General features: G+C 40.7%; 1 protein-coding gene across 2 annotated transcripts in view; it reads right to left on the minus strand.

Annotated features, from left to right (window-relative positions):
* SLCO5A1 (solute carrier organic anion transporter family member 5A1) overlaps positions 1 to 22,688 on the minus strand; it is a 108,197-nt gene that overhangs the window by 13,935 nt on the left and 71,574 nt on the right. For both annotated transcript variants that reach the window (XM_045507126.2, XM_010970610.3), the window contains one exon: positions 9,398 to 9,596. In XM_045507126.2, the coding sequence (XP_045363082.2) occupies positions 9,398 to 9,596 (199 nt within the window). The remainder of the gene's footprint in view (positions 1 to 9,397; positions 9,597 to 22,688) is intronic.

Below are 22,688 nucleotides of genomic sequence, written 5' to 3' on the forward strand. Positions count from 1 at the left end.
GAGACTTCAATTAGAATGTTTCTCTTCAATTCTACTTAAGTTCTTGGCTTTATAGTAAAGTCCTTCCTTGGCCAGACACAGCTGTGCAGCTTCAGGTTTATAAATATTATCATCATCACAATCATCATTATCACTTAGAACTAAAATTGACCGAGTCCTACTTTTACTCCAGGACTTGGGCTCTGAGATCTCTATGTGTTACCTCACTTATTCCTCATGAGAACTAAAATTATTGTGACTGTGCCTCCAACTTTCAAATAAGGAAACTGAATATTTGAGAGGACAAGGTAGGTACTGTCAAAGTTCACAAAGCTAGTAAGACTCAGAGCAGGACCTAAACCTAGTTATCTCTCTCCGTAGTGTGGACCCTTAGAGCCCTCCAGCAGGGGGCCAGCTCTGTGTAACTCTCCATAGTTTTGCTTTCTCCAGCACGCATCCTCTGGGTGTTCATTCTGCTCCTTCTTTTTCCTCTAATGCAGCTTTCCTGGGACCCAGCTTTCACTATCCCTGAGCATCAGAATCAAAGAGCAAGTTCAAGGCCACATCTACAATTCACAAGGGCCACGGACAAAACCTAGAGAGACCTCACATTTGTAACTAGAGATCAGAATGTCTACATCACACGGTTGTTGGGAGGATGAGATGAGTAAATGGATATCCAGGGTCCGGCGTGTTCCCAGCACCGAGGCACTAAGACATCGGTGTGCTCTCTTTCTCTACACAGGGCAGAAGCAAGAAGGAGAAAAAGTAACACAATCACAAGCACAAAGAGCACAAAAGGCCTTCATGATGGTTTTCCTTTTGAAAAGGAAGATGACATTTTCTGAGTCTCCTACAGAGAGTAGTGGGAAAACAACAAGATGGGGGTCCAGTGTCAGGCCCGTCATTTAGTAGCTGTATGACCCTGGGCCAAACCTAACAGTCTATGGCTGTCAGTGCCCCTCCTGACATGAGCAGAGAGAAAGCATAATCAATGCAGGGGAGAACATGATGACACAGGTGACAGCTCAGGCTGACCCGAGGACTGCCCTCATGAAAGTTACGGCTGCTGCATCCAGCCATTCACTTACTGTTAAAGCTTCTTTGGGCTTTGCAGTCAACGAATTCATACCAGACAGAACTTGAAATTTATATATGATAACCTCCAACTTATACAAACCATCTCTTTAAATCCAGAATCATTTTAATAAAATGATGCATCCTTCGTACAATGTTTTGAAATGCTTTTATTTATTACTAACATAATACATACTCATTGTGGAAAATTTGGAAAATACAAAAAAGGACAAAAAATCAAATTGAACTCACACATAATGCTGCTACCCAAGAATTTCCACCATTATGCTTTTAGTATATTCTTTCCTTTGGGTCTTTTTTCAATAGCATATAAATTAACGTTAATAACACAGTGTTGTCAAGACTTTACAGAGAATCCTAAATTCTATTTTTCCTGCTAACATTAGATGATGAACATTTTCTATTGACTGTGTTAATACAAGGCTACGAATGGCAAATTTGGTCCTGAGCTTACTAATATTCATAGGTTCAAGGCTCATTATGTTTAAATAGACATTATACATTTTTACAGAGTTCCTCTGATTTGTTTAGGTATCAGTTACAAAATGTAAAACTTATTGGAAAGAAACTTTTCTTACATCCCCTCGGTATTCCTAAAATAAAGCAAAACAAATTTTGTTTGCATCTCCCAACTAGAGCCAAAAATAGACTGAATCATATACTTATAGCTAGAAACGAACTGTAAGCCAATTAATAAAAATAGCCAACATAATCCAAAAACACACATACCTAAGCTCCTTAAAGTAAACTGTTTTTCCTCTACTTTTCAGGAATTTCCTTTAAAATTAGTAATATCTATGATGAACTAAAAGTCTTGAATGGCATCAAAAAAAATTAAACAACAGGAAAAAAACTTCAGTAGGTTAAACTGTCTGCGAAACATAGAAGAGATGAATGATTTAATTAGGGAGTTTAGGAACAATCTGGCCAGAAAGGCTAGTTGCCCAAGGGCTGATGGTACAGTACTAACTAAACAGTGTCAGGATGGCAAGTTCAGGAGTGGGGACAAGAGGATGAGATGTACCTTTGGGAAACTGCAGCAAAGCTCTGAATTAACAGGCTGTATTTAATTTCTACAGTCTTAGTACCATGGGGGTAATAAAACTATAACAAGGGAAGTAACTTCAGGAGAAAAGCACAACCTCTAAGATTCTGGACTTGTGGACTGGTGGACCCCTCCATCCAAGAGTCAGTGATGAACCCAGAAAGCTGAGAGAAGGTTTCTTTGTCATTTCATAGCTCGAGAAATCATCCCCAGAAAAGATCTGCCCCAGTAATTCAAGTCTCAAAACCAGAAGAGAATATAATAGATTTTAGTTTTAAGTTCAAAGAGATGACACTTGATAAATGAAAGATAATACAGCCAGAATTATTAAATGATTTATCAAGACTGAGTATACTGCTGAAAAATTCTGCACATGGACATCAGATTGAACCCCATATGAAAAAATTATTTGAAGGTAAAGAGCAAATAACTCACAGTATACAATGTGTTTATATAAAGTGTCGCTTAAGCTACAATTTTCATGGTAAATTCTGGCTCCTTTGGCTGCAAAATGATTAGGACACACCTGTGTGAAATAGTTCAGCAGACACAGAGGGGAAGCAAAACACATTTCTTAATTAAAACTGCAGGGAAACTATGGGTGCTGGGGGTGTAATTACTCGAGTTGGAAATGGGCCAAGATATTAACTAGACTTCGTAGGATCTCTCAGAATGAAAAATCATTAGATTCTCAAATCTGAATTTCTTTTTTTCTTTAATTTTATTTTATTGTGGTTAGAACACTTACCATGAGATCTACTCTCAACAAAGTTTTCAGTGCACAACACAGTGTTGCCGACTATAGACCCAAAGCTATACAGCAGATCTCCACAGCTTATTCATCTTGTTTACTGAAATGTTGTTCCCACTCTAAACTTCCCCCATCCCCCAGCCCCTGGCAACCACAACTCTGCTCTTTGACTCTATGAATTTAATTATTTTAGATTCTTCATATAAATGGAATCACGCAACATTCGTCTTTCTGTGACTGGTTTATTTCACCTAGCACAACGTTCTCAAGGTTGATCCATTTTGTCGCATATTACAGAATTTCTGTTTAAGGCTGAGTAGTAGTCTATTATACGTATAAATGACATTTTCTTTATCCATTCATCTGTTGATGGACATTTAGGTTGTCTCCACATCTTGGCTATCAAATCTGAACTTTCTAAGGGAATCACTATTAACACATCAGGTTCATTCTACAAAAAGAAACTGTGACTCCACTTTGGCTCAACAGGAGAAGTGTATCTTCCTAAAACATCCCAACCCCATTCTAGGCACTAAGGTGTCTCCTGAGTGACTTAAAGATGGGTTAGTCATTAACTCCCTGCACGTCGGAAAATTCACCATGCTGGTGAACCCGGAGCTTCTCACATAAGCTTTAATAAATGGAATCGGCTTACATATTGTGCTTCCTTCTCTGTGTTTCTTGTCTCCTTTTGAGACAAGTTAATAATCAAAAGTATTGCACGCAAAGTCAGAGAAACCTGGGTTCCAATCCTAGCTCGATCATTTTCTAGCTGCATGACATTAAGCAAGCTATTTGATCCCTCTGAATCTCTTTCTCCTCATATTTAAAATGAGAAAAATAGCATTCAGTAGTGATTTAACACTTGCTTACCATTTGCGGGTTTGATCCCATGTTATCCTCTCTATAACTCTAAGGGATCAGTACTATTATTAACCCACCTCAATGATGAGGAAATTGAGGCACTGAGAGGTCAAGGAATTTGCCAAGAACCTTATTCAATCTTCGCAGCAATTCAACAAGATAGATACCATCAGTGTCCTCACCTTAAAGATGTGGCAGCCAAGCTCAGGAAGGTTACATCATTTGCCCATACTCACACGGCTAACATGTGGCAAGGCCAAATACCAGTGCACTACTGGAAGAGATGGATGCACTCTCTACAGCTTTCTAAGCAAGGAGGTGGTGCGTGCACTTAGATGTGTGCTTATATGAAATACAACACATAAAACAGGACCACAGTGTAGCTCTCAAAAAGAACACACACTCTAAAATAGATAATCTGGGCTTCAGTCAGTTCCACTCCTTATTAACTGATGGCTTTGGGCAAATCACTTACTCTCTAAGCCTCAGTTTCTTTAACTGAAACATGTGGCTAATAACACATACAGCAGAGTGATGTAAGCATTGTATATAAAAGGTATACCCAAGTGCCAATCACTATACCTGAGCCAAACAGGCGTCTAACAAAAACTCCTCTCTTCACTATTACTCCCTTTATCTCTCTCTTTACTAGCTTTAAAGGTGAAAAAAAAAATCCCACATGCAAGTCTCAAAATCATGCTGAACAACAGTTTTTACTAGGCTGGCCAACCATATACTGATGAGCAGGTTGTGCACTGCACAAGAGCACCCAGCCAAGGCAGCAAGGAGAGGCTGACATGTACCCCATACCCTGCTTAGAAAAGGGGCCCCATTTTTCTTCACACAATAGTAACTGCTACTCTAAAAGGGTCAAACCTGTGCAGCTCTACCACCCAAAAGTGCTGCCCATAATTCAATTTTAGACAATCTTCCTAGCAGTATTTGGAGAGCTAGAGAATTTCCCAAGGAAACTGGGGTTTTCTTTTGCTAATTTATAAACGGTGAAATCTGGCTGCAAATACTAGAATGAATGAATCCCTCTGGCAGCCTCCGGCACTCCTAATCAAGTTTTTTCTTTGTGGAATACAATTAAATGAAAAGAAGTGTACCATAAATCATGGATTTTAGATCATTACAATCGTCATTCACATCAAGTCCTTACTAGTTTCAGCATCACTAAGTAACAACCCAGCGCAGAGGTAGACGCCAGATATTAATCTTTTTAAAAAGAAAAAAAGAGTTGCTTTGCAGGATCTAGAAGGGAAGGGAGTAGAAAAAAGAAACTCACTTTTTTCAGCACACACGAAGTGCTAGACTCTGTGTTAGGGAGTGTCAGAAGCCATCCATCAGGGAATCCTCAAAGTCAAAGCTCTAAACATTTGCCTCTAATACCTGAATTCTTCAAACTGGAGGTTGAAGACCGAGGAAGGAGAAACTGACTTTTCATTTTTCACCTTTCTGCCATATTTTAATTTTTCCAACCACATGTGTTTTACTTTAACTATGCCTGTGACCAGGTGTGACTGACACTCCTGCCATCTTGTACATGAGGAAACCAAAAGTCAACGACACTAGATAATTTTTTGCAAGGTCACACAGCTAGACAAAGAGGGTGCTAGTACTTGCTTTTGAAAATAATACCATCTTCAACAAAGGAGCTTGAGGGGAGAGGGAAGAAAAGTCCAAGGAATTCTTTGGGGATCTCTGTTTTCTCACTGATGAGGAATACTAGGTTGTCCCACAAGAAAAACAAGACTAGTGTAACATCTGAAAAAAAAAACTTGAAGAAAGGTATCTTTTTTTTTTTAATGGAACAACCAATACAAGGCATAGGAAGGGAAGCTGACTACGGCCAAGTAAATGGACTGCTCAGCAAAGATGAGGGCCTGCTAAGATTGGAACTCATAAATCTGTAATGGAGCCAATGAGCACAATTATATAATTTTTTCCCAGTAGTGCTGGGGAGTCCAGAATCAGTTGATTCAGGGTTGGCAAGACTGATGCAGTGTTAAGCAAAAGCTTGAGAAGTCTGAAGGGGACTTGAAATTTAAAAGCAGGTAAGACACTGAGTCTGCCTTCCATCTGTGAATAAAAAAACATTGCCTGCCGAATCAGTCAACACGGGCTGTTGCAACCAGCAAGCCACCCCCCCCCCACCCCGTGCTGAGCCCTGAGGGGACTCAGGATGGAAACAGGAGGCCCTACCATCAAGCCTTCAGTCTCTGCAGCCGCCCCCAACGGCGTCCCCTGAGGGGACTCATGATGGGAAGGAACAGGATCCTGGCCCCAGAGAGGTAAAGTGCGCTTCAAAAGAACGATTTCAATGAGCCCAGACCCTCGTGTCTTCTCACACACAGAAAAGCGCTACACGCATTGACGTGAGAGATGTCTGGTTTTCCTTATTTAACAGTAATCTCTTGATGCTCCGACTACCTGGTGTTTGTTGAAAAACCCCCTATATATCCTGGCTCCTCCCCCGCCTCTTCAGAGCAGTCCCTCAGAGCGATCTGAGAGGCTGTCTCCTGGGCTTGAAGTCCTCACAAAGTCTGCCAAATAAAACATAACTCTGAACTTTTAGGTTGTGCATTTTTTTCAGTCAACACAGCCCTTCTGAGAATACACTTAAAATAAACGCGAGTATGAGTAAAAGGAATAAAGCTAGAAAAAAGAAAGGGCACGAGTGACACCAAACCCCGTGAAAATGGCAAGTGGGCAGGCAAGGGCGAAAGCGAACGAGCAGAGGCCGCCTCGGAGCAGCGGAGCAGCGGAGCAGCGCAGCCCGCCCCCCGGGGCCCCGACGAGGCGCGGAGCTCGAGCTCAGCAGGCGCAGCGGGGGCAAAAGTGAGCGGGAAGCTGAGAGTCACGGGGCTCACGGGAGACCAGAGCAAGAGAAGGCTGTCCCGGTGGACCCTTCCATTCTCTATCCACCCACTTCCATCCCCAATTCAGAGCCCCGAAATTCGTCAGAAAGCTCTTCCCTAAAGAAACTGGAGTGGGGGAGGGTACAGCTCAAGCGGTAGAGCGCACGCTTAGCACGCAGGAGGTCGTGGATTCAATCCCCAGTACCTCCGATGAAAAAAAGAAAAAAAAAACTAGTAATAAATAAATAAACCTGATGACCTCTCCCCCCGAAAAAAAAATAATAATAATAAAAATAAATAAATAATTTTTAAAAGAGAGAGGGAAAAAGGAATTGAAAAGAATTTTAAAAGCTAAGCGTCTACCTTAGATGTTGACAACTCAGAATAAAACTCCCTCATTCTTGTATGGGGGGTGGGGAGGGACACATAACCTGAAAGATGCTAGACTGAGAATCGTCAACCTGTAAAACCCAGAGTGAACAGACAGAAAAATCGACCCTTAAACTCAGATGATAAAATGTGAGGCACAGAAACAAAGTAAAAACAAAATTTGAATTATATGCACAGAAAGATCTAGAAGACATTACTCCCAAGAAAACAACATCATGGTGTCAGGAAAAGGGGACACTCAGAATACAGCAAAGAAAAAAAAAATCATTCTCAAAATTTTAAATTTACATAAAGAATAAAAAATCAGGTTTAGAAAAATCTCTTCTCGTGGCAAAGGATGTATGAAAAATGAGAGAACAAATTAAACACACAAGCCACCTGTGTATAAATTCCAACGTCTGAGTAACAGGTGTTCTCAAGAAGACAGGGATAATGAAGAGGAAAGAATGAGTAAAGCTATAGGAGAAGAAAGTTTCCCTGGGGTAAAAAAATGTGTGTGTGTGTGTGTGTTAAATTAAAAGGGTCCCAAGAGGGTCAAATACGATGAATGAACAAAGTCCTGGGCCAAAACATTCATGCATCCATCCATTCATGCATGCAAGAAGCATTGTTTTAGAATGATGACGGAGGATTAAGTTAAAGTCTGCAAAATGAACAGTGGGACCCAGGCCCCTTCCGGCCACCACCCCCCAGCTCTAGAAGACCAGCAGCCACGCTTCCTACCCTAAAGCCACCCCAACATGGCCCGAGCCGAGAGACAGGAGCACCTGAAGCACCTCATAATCATAAACTGCGAACATCAAAAAAGGATTTGAGCACAACTTGTGAAGCAAATGCTGAACTCCTCGTTTACCGAGACGGGAAGTCATAAATACGATCCCAACTTGGTTCATTTATCTAGAGGTCAATACTAGAAGAAATAACTACAAAGGATTTTAAATTATTACCCCTGGGAAGCAGGGTTCGTCAGGAGACTACTGGCTTTTTCCTACTTGTTTATTTTTAACACTTGCTCTATTTTATTTTATTTTATTTTATTGGAGGAAAGAGGTAATTAGGTTTGTTTATTTAATTATTTTTTTAACGGAGGTACTGGGGATTGAACCCAAGACCTCACGCATGCTAGGCGTGTGTTCCACCACTTAAGCTATATCCTACCCCACTCCTACTAACTTTTAAAATTCTATTTATGTTTTCCAGTTATAATAAAAAACAATTTGATAGAAATCGAAATTATTCTTAATGTATCAGTGATGACTAATAGCAATGCTAACCATCACTGGGCACTTCCTGTGTGCCAGGAGAGCCGGGAGTTTACACATGTTTCTGGTGTAACCCTTTCCTGCGACCTTCTATAGTCATTAACTACTGCAACAGACTAAATGTTTGGGTCCCTGAAAAATTCGTATGTTGAAAGCTAATCCCCAACGTGACGGTACTCGGAGGTGGAACCCTTGGGAGGTGATTAGGTCATCAGGGTGGAGCCCTCAGGAATGGGATCAGAGCCTTTAGAAGAAGGACCCTAGCGGGATGCCTCACCCTCTCCACCTTGTGAGGACACAGCAGATGAACCAGGAAGCAGGCTCTCACAAGACACCGAATCTGCTGGCACCGTGACCGTGGACTTCCCAGCCTCCCAAACTACAAGAAATAAATTTCTGTTCTTTCTAAGCCACCTAGTCTGTAACTAAGATCTGATATGTGTGATCTGTATCTCAGTTTTGCCATCAGTAAAATCAGGATAATAATAGTACCTACCTGACAGGGCTGTTGTAAGGATTAATGAGTTAATGTATGTATAGCATTTAGAAGAATGCTTGGCATGCAGTAGTGTTAATATAAGGCTTAGCTATGCTCTAAATATTAAGATGATGATGATGATGATGATGATGACAGAAAGATCTCCAACCTATATTGTTACACTTAAAAAAAAAAAAAGCTCAGTAAAGTAGGTATGGAATGCTGCTATCTTTTGGATATAAAACAGGGAACATTGAAAATCCATTATTCATTGTTTCTTGTATACAGAAGCCTTGGCAGGAGATACAAGAACTGAATTAAAGTGGTTACCTGGTTCATTTTTGGGGAGAAGTGGGGTGGGGGACTTAGGGTACACCATATTTTCCATTGAATTTTGTTTTGAAACTATGCGAATGTATCATCTATTCAAAACAGTACACTAAAGAAAAAGAACACTTTCCATTATGCCAACAAGCGTGTCCTCCTCACGTGCAGTAATCCAAGTGTACACTCTGTGAGGGTCAAAAGGGACATAGTCAAAGGAGAGACCCCAAGGGTGCAGCCCCACAGGGAGGGATGAGCACAAGCCGGACCCTGGGATCCAAACACCGCAGGGCTTTGCACTTAAATCATGATCAGGATGAGATGAAGCACTTCCAAGATACTTACCCCGTCGTGTAAGGGATGTTTATGCCCCCTAGATTAATACTTTCACATCCAACAATAAACAGGGTTGAAAAGCACAGTAAAGACACACCACTGCAGATCATTGCTAGTTTTGCAGACTCTCTTGCACCAAGTTTCAATTTTTTTATGATGTAGCCTCCCAGGACAATCCCAACGCCAGCACTGGGGACAATGATAACACCTGGAGAGAAGAAAGAAAGGACGGGGTTAATATGAAGCAACGCAAACTCATTCGTTTTCTAATTATTCTGTTACTACTTATTTATTAGCACTAAGGTAAAGAATTTTTTAAATACTGTAATTAATAAATCTTCAATGTTTGTGATTTTACGGTATAATTTATTTTCAACCCATACAACCAACAAAGGACTCACATCCAGAATGTGAAAACACTTACAAAGTCATAAAATGAAGACAAGCAGAAAGCGAGCAAATCTTAAATGGCCCTTCGCTCATGAGGAAATGCAGCTGATCCATTGAGACAGAAAGGGGCTCAGCCTCCTTACGATGAGGGAATACAGATTCAAGCCACGCTGAAATACGGCTCCATGCCAATGATGTCGGTAAAAACTGAAAAGTCTGACAAGACCACATACTGGCAAAGATACAGAGCAAGGGGCACTCTCCACACGGCTGATGGGATGTAAATTGTGGCAAGAGCTTTGAAAGACAGTTTGGCATCACCTGGTAGAGCTGAAGAGATACATGCCCTGTGACAGGCAATTCCATCCCCAGATCCACACCCTGAAGAAACTCATGCATGTAGGGACCACCGGAAATGTACAAGATCCCCAAAGCACCACAACAGCCCCGAATAGAAACAAACCAAACGTCTATTAATAGATGCATTACATGCAGTAAAGTCACGTAATGAGCAGTAAAGTCACGTAATGAGATGCCACAATACAGTAATAAAAATTAAGAGACGTAATTACATATGAACCCAATGTCGGATGAAGGATGCAAAACACAACAGAAAACATGACCTGACAGTATCTGTATAAAGTTCAAAAACAGGTGAAACTAAATGAGTTGTTTAGAAATGAATATACAGGTAGTGCAACTATGAAGAAAACCCAGGAAGTAATTACCACAAAGTCAAGATAGTCGGAGGATGGGTGGGATCAGGAAAGGGTACAGGGGGCTCCTGGAGGGCTGAAAATACTCCATCCCATGACCTGAGTAACAGTTACACAGTGTTCAATTTATGATTACTTATTATCTCTAAGTTTTGATTAATGCACTTCTGTATACATTATATTTGACAATAAAAAAGAAAAAAGCAAAAGAAATAGTCACATTGCCTGCCCCATGAACCTGACAATCTAAAAGAGAAACAAACAAAACAAATTAGAGTCTAATGAGACAGTTATACCAAGGGCAGGGAGAATACAGGGAAAGAAGCACCTAAGTCTTCCCTGGGAGAAATCAGGGAGGACTTCATAGAAGAGGCAGTATTTGAGCTGACACTCAAATAATGAAGCAGAATCTGTCCAGCGCACCAGCACAGAGAGATATCCTGCACAATGGGAATCCGTGCAAAGAGGCATGAGATAACAGAATTGAAGATTCAGAGTAGCTCAAAGCACTGGAAGTGTGGAATGCAAGCCCCTGGGGGACATGGGCAAGAGACACAAGGCAGAGTGAGACCATGAAGGATCAGGGAGAGTTGCCCAGGTCGTACCTCTGGGCAATGGGAGGCCTGGAAGAATCTGAGCCGGGGTCTGAGAGGACAGGAGGTGGGTGTGACAATGATCGTTGCCGGTGGTGAGATGGAAGACAGCTAGATGGAGTCAAAACTAGAGTCAGAGATGTGGTCAGGAGGGTAACTACAAAGGAACATGTGAGCCGTGGTCAAGCTCTACCCTGATAGCACAGTTCATGAGCTGGGAGGAGGAGGGGAGAAACCCAGAAGGCGGGAGGGATCCAGAAGCAGCTCACAAATGCCATGGCAGACGCACCGAGTGTGACGGGCCTGTGGTCCCATCAGGGAGCCAGGCCTCACACAGCTGTCTCTGGGCCCCAAGCCCAGGAAGACCAGGTCTGGGGAACTTACAGCCGGTGGTGGAATTCATGGCATAGACAGGACGTTCCAACAAGACTGAAATCAGAAGAGCAGAGTCAGATGAAGACAGAAAGGAGATGACTCCATCACTGGAGAGCTTGCCAAGAGCAATGTTCAGGGCGTTGTGAAGCTAGAAGTCAGACTGCCATGGGTTGAACCATCAGCCATGGGGATTAAGAGACTGGAATTCAGACTCTTTCTACAACAGACTAGAAAAGGAAAAAATGGGTGTGGGTCTAGAATTAGAGTGGGACTAAGGTAGATCTGGAGCTTTGGGAGTCTGTTTGCTAATAGTATGGAGGGGATTTAACCATATTTATATGCTCACAAAAGGGGGGCTAAAAAGGAATGAGTGGTTGAATGTGCCAAGGCAAGATCCTTGAGAAGTCAAGAGAATATGGAATTAATAGCACAGATGATCACACTAGCCCTGGAGAGGGAGGAGAGATGCCTGCATCTGGGCTGGGAATAAGATTCGGGAGGGGTGGGTGTGGGGGATACATCAACGGGTGGGTGGTGGTGCCTCAAATGGTAGTTTTTCTGTTTTGTTGTTATTGTTATTTTGAAAACATCATGCAATACACATTGTAATAGAACACTTGAAAAACACAGAGAAACACAAACCGCCAGCTTACATTCTGGTATATTTCACTCCAGTCTTTTTTCTATGCTTTTTTTCCACCTCAAGAATTGATAACATGCTGTAGATTCTCTGTGTGTGTGTGTGTGTGTGTGTGTGTGTATGCATGTGTGTGTGTGTGTGTGTATATATATATATATATATATATATATATATATATATATATATATGTATATGTATATCTGTATCTATATCTTTGGGTTTTGTTTCTGTTCTTTTCTGAATAATTGAAAACAAAACTAACTCCCAGAGAGAAGGGAAATGGAGAACTTTAAATACAGCCAGAGGTTGGAATAATCATCGTAGAAAAGCCAAGGGAGCATTAAATTAGAATATGCAAGAGGCTTTGCAAACAGAGAGAACTGTGGGTCCAGATGATATTAAATTCCAGAGTCTGCAGCTGCATTGATGTGCACGCTCGGATGATTTGTTCCTGCGTGTTCAACGACCCAAGTGAAGGAGCAGAGACGGAGCGTTAGATTAATCTAAGTCTGAGTTTTGCCTGGGTTGCTAGCGGGGGAAAAACAGTATTCATCTTGTAATCTTCACCACGGTCCTGATTTTACAAAACCAGTAATGGCCCTTTTACAGACAAGGAAGTGACTGGCCCCACAGTGGACACAAAGGAGGGAGAGACAGAAGGAAAATTGAGGCCTCTGATCCCCAGCCCAGCGCATGGTCCTCAGCACCGCAGCTGCCTCTTAGAACCAACCGGTACCTGGAATGTTTTAGGGAAGCTGACCAGAGCTCTAGGCTTAGATAAGCTGGTTAAGAAAGTACCCTTCTCATTAAGGAACCGTACACATCCCACCTGTACGAATAAATAGGCAAAGCTTTACCTTTAGAGTGAAAATGGTCCACTAATAAAATTCCTATTTCAATTCAACAGTTTGTGTAATTATAGTGACGGTGCTTGACCCCAGGATCTCCACACTCACAGCTGAATCATCATTTAAAAGCGGCATTAATGTATTCGACTCTACATCCTAATTAGTATTCAACTCTAAAAACAGAAAATCTGTCATTAGCAAATATGAGGTTACATCAAACACAGTGAAGATCTATTAAAATTTTCCCCCGATGTCCCCGTCATCTCCATGTCACAGCACGATCAAAACAGAAAGATTCTGGCTACTCGTTCATGCTGATCAGTACAACGCTCAGATCTCCAGCTTGAGTCAGAGACCCACATGTTTCATTGTGGGAACTGCAGGCGTATGGAATTAGGGAAGATTTGGTGCTGAGTGGAGGGTGAGGCAGGGATAGGGAGACAGCAGAATCTTCTTACGTTCCCTTCTCAAAGCCCCTGGCTCTGCAGAACCCAGCTTCAGTTAGCTTGTGGAGAGCACGGATGGGCTGGGGGTCAGCTCCTCCACCCACCACCCCGCGGCCATCCTGCTGCTAGCCCTGTCTGAGCTCAAATTCATTCACCTCCTTGGTTGGTGCTTTCCTGCCCTTCCCAGTGTCCCCTGACCCCAAGCAACCCTCCTTCAGCCTCCCACCTCTAAGCCTCTGCTCCTGATCCAGCCCCTCTCCCAGCCCCAGCCAGACAGTTCTGCTGCCCTGAGTTTCTGTTCCTGGCATCCTCTACTGGCCAAGACCCAGGGAGGGCAGGGGACAAGACAGTGGGGAAAAGGCATCAACTGCACCCAAGGACGTGTGTCTGACTGATGGGGAGAGCAAGGACAGAGCAGCGTGGAGAGATGGGTACCTGGACCATGCCTGGGGCCCAGCCTAAGGCACAGGTGGTAGAGGATGGAGGTCAATGCAACTGCAGATGTCTGAGACAGTTCCAGGTAAGAGCGTGGGGCCGTACAGATTCCCTAAGTTTGAATCTCTGCTCTGATGCCTACAAGCTGTCTGTCCCCAGGCAAGTTCTGAACATTCCAGGCCCTGGATTTTTCTCATCTGTAAAATGTGGCTCAGAATAGTTTCTTCCTCATAGGTTGTTAGGACTAAATGACTTAAGACCTATGAGGTGATAAAACAGTGTCTCACCCATGGCACACCCTCAATAAACGTCAGCGAGCATCACAAGTATGAACGTCCTTATTATCTGCCTACTATTAATGAGTTTAAAATTTGCACAAGTATATTGGAATTATAATTAGGCAAATGTCCATATGCTATTTAACCTATAGAACTGAATTTAAGCTACTACTTAAATGGTCCAACATAAACCTGTGTGTGTTCTTTAATATGTAAGCCTTTGTTTGATATCTAGCTACTATGTCTTCTTTTTATTTTTACTATGTCTTCTTAAACACATTAACCTCTGTTAGCTTTTCAGCTACTGTGTGTATATATCTGAATGTAAAGAACTCATCACTGCATTAAGTATTGACAAAGAGAGGACCCTGCTCTGTTCATAAGACGTCTGTGAACATCCTACTGCTCAACCCCAGGATCTCCTTTATCTACTCATTTATCCAAGCAAATTGATGTGTTAATTGTCCGATTTCCTTTCTTTCTCTTATTTCAAGCACAACCCCGTGACATTCAATTTTCAAGTTTTTCCTCTGGGTCACAATACCACTTGCCCTTCTAAAGCATGGCTGGACAGAGTCAAAAGGTTTTTATGAAAAATGATATTCAGTGAATTACCAAATATTAAAGCTACTGGTGGAATTTTTCCCTTTCTTAATTTTTGTCAGTTTGTGGACACTGTCTGTATGCCTAAGCTTAAAGCAGCATTTAGATCACAAGAAAACCTTGAGCTGGAAAAGAGGAGGACAAAACTTGGAGACCCACTCACCATCAAGAATGTTTTGGGCTCAGGGAGCTGGAATTGCACTGCTTTTGCTGTTGTTAAGAACCACGATTTGCTTTCGCAGTGCCCAGTGCCAAACGCTGTCACGAGGCCAGCCAGCCACCACCTATTTGGTTGACTTCCCTCTTTCCTACTTGACTGTAAGCTTCCTGTGCATGATAATAAAGATAATAATATCTTTATTATCTTCACACCTTTCTGGCACTTACCAAGGCCTGGTGAACGTATGGATGAATAAACTAATTTTGTTACTTAGAATTTATTACATAAAATCTTCAAATGACTTATTCTTTTTCATTTTCAACTATTCCTTGAAACAGGCTGTATCTTGTTTTACAAACAGGAAATCTAAGATCTAATTTGGAACTAACATAACTTGCTAAAACTGGCAGGCACTAAATATCCAGGCTGATGCCTGAAAAATCTCACTGTTACCAAAATTCTGATTTGGGCATTATTAGCAAAAGCTTTACCGCCAAGCCACGATGGGTGACAAAAGCATGGAAGGTCAGCAGCCCTCAGACACCTCTTTTCTACTGTGAGGTCACAGTGGTGCAGCATGTCTGAATTAAGTTAGCAGAGTCTGAATCTCAGAACCTTAGATGTCCGCATGCTCTTTTCTCTAAATTCACTGACTCTTTCTGTGTATTTCAGAATTTTGTGTATCCAGAATTTTCTTTAGTTAAGTTGAAAAATAGATGGTTGGCAAACCTAAGACTACGAATCAATACAAAACATCATTATAAGCCATTATGACTTCCGGGTTCTGCTGCTGTCTTGGGGGAAGGTGGCCGGACACAGGGGAGGGGAGGAGAAAGAGGGGGGTGGTGAGCATCTGGAAAAGAAGGAAGTACAATGCATTCTCATTCCCATTCTCTCTCTTTTTTCTTTCCCTCTCTCCCCCTTCTCTCTCTTTCCATACACACACACACACACACACACACACACACACACACACACTCATGTTGGCTATATGCCCAATACGGTGATAACTAACTGTATGTATAGTATTTCATTTAATTCTCAAAATAATATGGATTTTGAGTTGCTGTGAAATCAGAATGTGGCTTACAATCAATAGTATCTCTACCCTGCGTCATAGCCTAATTAGAAGCATTGCTGCTTTCATAGTAACTCAAAATCATGGGGTACCTTACAGTTAAGGAGTATATAGGAATATAGCTTCTTTCCACATCACAGGTCCGAGGAATCGTCAAACAAGTGACAGAGCAGGGAAATCTATTTAACTTGTTTTCATCTGATTAACAAATGTATTTAGCTTTTCCAAAAACTATGCTTCTAACCTTATCATACAAAAATGTTTTCCTGTCACCCAAGGCTAATTATTTTACCCCTTTTTAAGCTTCCACTTTACCGTGCAAATATTTTCTTATAGGAAAGAAGTAACAATTACTGTCAGAGGGGAATAGAAGAGAATATTTTTCAAGTTCAAACCTTGAAGCTAGCAAATTTTAAACGAGAATTTAAATTTTATCTGAGAATAGACAGTCTAGCAAGTACACATTTTCACAACCTATATGTACATCCAAAAAAGTCACAAAAACATAATATAACTCTTTCTCTTTCATATACATATCTCAATATCACCCTTGCAAAAAATCTCAGAAATCCCTTCCCAAACTAAAAACGAGGTCTAAATAAGAATTAATTTATAGTATCTTTTTTTTTTTTTTTATAATTCAGTGGCTGCTCTAAGACAGAGATCAGACTATTTCTTTGAATCCGTAACATTTCATAGCACAACGTCGAGTCAGATTGTAAAGGAGAGGCAGCAATGTGTTGATCCATGCCCCGATTGATTGGATTAGGAGAGGCAGCCCCTGTGTGTTCAATGGACAGCCTGGTAGGCTTCTCTACCAGCACCTGGAGAGAAGCCTATAGGTTGAGTGGAAGGATCTACAGGGGTTCTTTTAGGAATTCTGCTGCCCCTCTCCAGCTTTCGTTAGAGGACACAGTGCCAGAAGCAGATCTGTCGGGCCACAGCATCCTGTGGCAAAGACCCCATGATGGCCACAGTGTGGCTCAGATGGGACCACCCACTGCTCATCAACAGAGCATGCTCGGAAATGTCTATCATGGCGCTGCTAAGATGATTAACAAAGTTTTCCAAGGAATTACCCACTTCTCAAAACCATAGCCTCCTTAGTCACCTCAGCATGGAGACAGCAAACAAAGCTCAAGCTGAACTCCCACAAGGGCAAACGGGTCTCATTCAACCACAGTAATGCTCTCTTCAACTCTGCCAAACCCGGCAAACACCGTGCGGTGGGAGAGAAATATGAAAACCCCAATCTCAGGGATTCAAGGCCTTGAGAGCACTGGAGGAAAGGTAATAAAAAGGTACACTCAACAGACAAAACAACCCCACTTTTCATTTCAGGTTTCTGCAAAGCTCTGGCTGAAATAATACATAAAATCAGATACCAAGCTGGGCTGTGAAAGGGATTCAAAAATCAAATCAAATTAATATTTCATCCTTTATGGCTTAAAAATCTCAAAGAGTTTTCTGCCTCCAGGCAATAAAACCACAGAGGGCAAAAATAACTTGAAACGATGAGATGCAAAAAATCAGAGTGTTTACTTCCGTTTTTCACTGGCTCTGGAAAACTTAAGGTGAAACAGCAAAAGCTTTAAATAAATTACTGCAAAAGAAGCAGGCTGGCAGGCGAGGGGAGCCTTCTGTAGAGGAAATTTCACAGAAGACTAAATAGGGTCTTATTAACTTTTTCAGTTATCAAAATAAGCTCAAAGGAAGACCTCGGTATTAAGTTACTGTACGTAGTTTCCGTTCATAGAGGCAAGGCCTGCAGATGTGGGCCAGTGCCAATTGCAAAACCCCCTTGGAGGTCCTTTGGGTGAGATCCATTTTCCATCAGCAGTTTTCAATGTCTCCCCTCTTCCCTTTTTGTCCAAATCCAGCAGCCCTCAAACTTTTCCCATTGAAGAGAATTGATCGTTATTATGCACATGAATAGCTCAGCCACAAAACCTGACAGAGCAGGTCAGGTAGTAAGTAAGCAGATTTTTCAAACTCCATTTATCCGAAAAAATATTTCTGAGACAAACTTCTACACACTTCAGTTATACTTTGCTAGAGTGTTCTTGCCCCACCAGGGCCAAGTGGAAATTCATTAAAAGCTGTCTGAATTCTGCCAAGTGACTGAGGAGGACCTGAGCAGCCATTCTATACAGGTCATCAACTCACTAATCTAAACACGCTGTGTTTATTTTTCTTTCTTTCTTTTTTTATTGATGGCTTCATGGAGCTGTAATTTACATACCATACAACTCACCTACTTTAAGGAGGGTTTTTTTAGTATATTCACAGAGATACGCAACCATCACCACCATCATTTTTAGAATGTTTTCATGACCGCAGAAAGAAACCCTGCGCTCATTTGCTTTCACAGTCATTTCCTCCCAAGCCCCTCCCTCAGCCCTAGACAACCACTAATCCACTTTCAGTCTCTATAGATCCGTCTATTCTAGACATTTCATGTAAATGGAGTCATAAAATATGTCTGGCTGCCTTCTATCACTTAGCGGAATGTTTTCAAGGCTTATCCACGCTGTAGCATGTCAGTACTTCATTCTTATTTGTGACCCAAAGCATAATCTATTGTACTAATAGATTATATTGTATTTATCCATTCATCAGTTGATGGACATTTGAGTTGTTTCTATTTCTGGCTATTAGGAATAGTGTTGCTATGAACATTCATGGTCAAGTTTTTATGTGGATGTATGTTTTCATTTGTCTTGGATATATGCCTAGAAATGGAATTTCTGAATCACATGGTAATTCTATATACTTCAGGAAGTGCCAAACTGTTTTCCAAAACACCTGCACCATTTGACCTTCCCCCTGGCAGTGTGTGAGGGCTCTAACTGCTCCACATCTTCACCAGCATTTGTTATTTCCACAAATCATATTTGATTATAAACATCCAAGTGGGTGCAAAGTGTTCTCACTGAGGTTTTGATTTGTATTTTCCTGATAACTAATGAGGTGGAGCATCTTTTCATGTGGCCATTTATATATCTTCTTTGGAGAAATATCTATTTGGACCCTTTGCCCATTTTTAATTGGCTTATTTTTCTTTTTATTATTGAGCTTTAAGAATTCTTCACATATAATAGTGTTCTATATATAGGATACAAGTCCCTGATCAGATATACGTTTTGCAAATATCTTCTCCCATTCTGTGGGTTGCTTTTCAACTTTTTTGATGGTGCTTTTAACATATAAAAGTTTTTAATTTTGATAAAGTCCAACAGCTGTTTTTTCTTTGGTTGCATTAGCTACTTCAAGGTCACAAAGATTTAGTTTATGTTTACTTCTAAAAGTATTCTAATTTTAGCTCTTACAGTAAGATCTTTGCTCCATTCTGAGTTAATTTTATATATATACGGTGTGAAGTAGGGGTCCAACATCATTCATTTGCATGTGTCTATTCAGTTATCCCAGCATTATTTTTTGAAAGACTATCCTTTCGTCATTGAATGGTCTTGGTATCCTTGTCGAAAATTGGTTGACCATAGATGTATGGTCAATTCTATTCCAATGACTTTTAGATCTACTTTAAGTCAGTACCATACTGTCTTGATTGCTGTCGCTTTTTATTAAGTTTTGAAATCAAGAAATCTAGGTGCTCCAACTTTGTTCTTTGTCAGGATTGTCCTGGCCATTCTGGGTCACTTGCATTTCTAAATGAATTTTAGGATCAGCTTGGCAATTTATTCAATGAAACCAGCTGGAATTTTGATGGGGATTTTGTTGAATCTATCTGGGGAATACAGCCTTCTTAATAACACTGTGTTCCAATTCATGAACATGAGCTGTCTTTCTGTTTATTTAGGTTTTCTCTAATTTTAAAACAATATTTTGTGGGTTTCAGAATATAAGTTTTGCGCTTCTCTTGTTAAGTCTATTTCTAAGTATCTCATTCTTTCATGCTATTGTAAATGCAATTGTTTCCTTAATTTCCTTTTTGAATTGTTCATTGCTAGCATATAGAAATACAATTGATATTTGTGTACAAGCATATTTTGTTTTATAGTGCTTTGCCTTATTTTGCTTCCCAGATACTGCGTGTTTTATAAATTGAAGGTCTGTAGCAACCCTGAGTCAAGCAAGCTTACTGGCACCATTTTTCCAACAGTATTTGTTCATGTTGTATCTCTCCACATCACATTTTGGTAATTCCCACAATATTTCAAACCCTCCACCAGCAAAAAGATTATGACTTGCTGAAGGCTCAGATGATGGTTAGCATTTTTTTAGAATTTTAAAATAAAAATATTTTATTAATGTATGTATATTGTTTTTTAGACATAATGTTATTGCACACTTAATAGACAGTGTAAATATAACTTTTATATACACTGAGAAACAAAAAAATTCATATGATTTGCTTTATCACACTCTTTGCTTAATTGTGGTGATCTGGAACCAAACCCACAATATCTCCGAGGTATTTCTGTATTAATCTTGTGTCTTGCAACCTCACTAAACTCATTTACTAGTCCTGATAATTTCTAGGGCACGCCTTAGAATCTTCTCTATACCAGATTGCATAATCTGTGAATAGAGAGAGTGTTACATCTTTCTTTCCAATCTAAATGTCTTTTACTTCATTCTCTTGCCCAGCTTCCCCAGCTAGAGTCTCCAGTGCAATGGCAAATAGAAGTGCCAAGAGCAGACCTTGTCTTGTTCCTGATCTGAAGGAGAAGGCATTCAGTCTTTCAGTAAGAAGTATGATGTGAGCTGCAGATTTTTTATAGATGCCCTTTATTGCACTGTTTTTAATTTCCCATCACTTAAACAGTAGTTGAGCTAAAATTCATTTTTGTTATTTACAAACATGTTGTTAAGCATAACTTTCAGAAAGCTTAAAAAATATATAATTTTAAAAACATATATTTAATTCAACAGAAAACATTTTTTTGAGAATCAACCATGTCCTGGCTCTACTAGACTCTGAAGACACACAGTGAATAAAGCTGACAAAAAAATCCTGCCCAGGCTGAGTTTACAATCTACTGTGGGGAAAAGAGACAATACACAATAAACCAATATCTAAGCAAATCACACTGAATGTTAGAAGGTGAAAAGCACTACAGAGACAAGTGTTCAGCCTAGCAAGGAATATCAGGAGTTCTGGGAGAGGAGCTACATCTTTAGATGGGGCACACTGGTCTCACTGATGAGGGCCATTTGAACAAAGATGTAGAGGAGAGGAAGAGCAGCACACACAGAAAATAAATGATCCACCAGTTGCACCATTTTCATCTATCAATTAAAATGAGTTCACCAAGGCTCCCTTGCAACTAAAGGTCGCTATGTGATAAGTTCTGCATAATGCGATATAAGCAACAGGAGTCCATCCATTCATGCCTTTCTTCACCTTTCCTACAATCCTGATGCTTGCAATACAGAGATAATGGCTGGATCTCTCCTTTGGACCAAGATTCCATGATGAAGCAGAAGCTGGAAGCACTCTGTGTGACTATACCAACTCTGAGTGCCTAACAACACATTGATTATGTGAATAACTATCTCTGAGAACAAGGCTGGAATAAGAACAGCAACAAAAAACTTGCAGTGTCACAAATACAGATGTCCTATTGGAAAATCTTATCAAAGGACACGGACATTTACCCAGCTGTCCTCCTCTCCTCCATCACTGACTGACTGCACCAAGTTCAACTGCCTTTCCAAAAGGGTTTGCTACTTATATAGAACATATTTCAAACAAATCTAAGGAAAGTGTTGCAAAATAATACTGAACCACTCTATATAAAACAATTATACACACATTGTTCCTTGCCTAGGTAAGAGAAGCATGTGCCTATGTTTCTGAATATCCACTTTAACAAAAAAATTATATTCCTCTTTATTGCAAATAGAGCTATAAGAAAAATTTCAATAGCGTGACTTGAAAAAAATTAACCATTAGCCTGAAATCTAATCAGTCTAACAGTAACAAATGCAAATAACCCCATGTTCTAGCTTCTGGCCGATGGAAAGATGCCGCAACAGGAAGTTGAGCCTGGCAGCAAAGCAAATTTTCCATGGTCCATCCTGAGGTGGTTCAGGTTTCAAGAGGACATCACTTCAGCTTCTAATAATGTCTAAGCACATGCTTCATTATTTAGTTGAAAAGAGTAAGGTATTTCCTGCCTGTGTGGTAATAACCATATCCTGGCCACAGTTAAGGGCCAAGATATTCATTAGCTCTGGATGTGATTTTTATGAGTTAACAGCATCTCTGAGGAAATGAGAAATAGTAGCATGAACTGGGAGTCAGAACAGTCTGTCTCCAGCCCCAGTTTGCCACTGCCTTGAGGCCTGAATCCTTCCATTAGTGCCTACACCTTTATTTATCCACCTACAAAACTGGGATAATATTATACTCCAGCCCCTACTTTCCTCCCTTCCTCAGCTCTTTCAATAATAATCTCATTTCCCCTCTCCTATTATGGAGGACAGAATATTTGATGAATAGAGATGAAAGCCAGTGTCATTCTCATTAATAGTTAATATTTATGTTGTTCTTTACACATAATAAGTAATTTTTAAACTTTCTAAAACTTCAAGAGCCCTGTAAAGTGGATATGGTTACACCCTTTCACAGCTGGTAAAACTGAAGCCAGAGAAATTAGTTAACTCACCCAAGGTTCTGTGGCCAATAAATGGCAGAGGGAGAGCTTAAACCGAGACCTTATGACCCCTAAATCCATCGATTTTGTTAAAATATGTTGACTCACTACAAAG

The sequence above is a fragment of the Camelus bactrianus genome, chromosome 29 (genome assembly GCF_048773025.1).
Source record: "Camelus bactrianus isolate YW-2024 breed Bactrian camel chromosome 29, ASM4877302v1, whole genome shotgun sequence".
NCBI lineage: Eukaryota > Metazoa > Chordata > Mammalia > Artiodactyla > Camelidae > Camelus > Camelus bactrianus.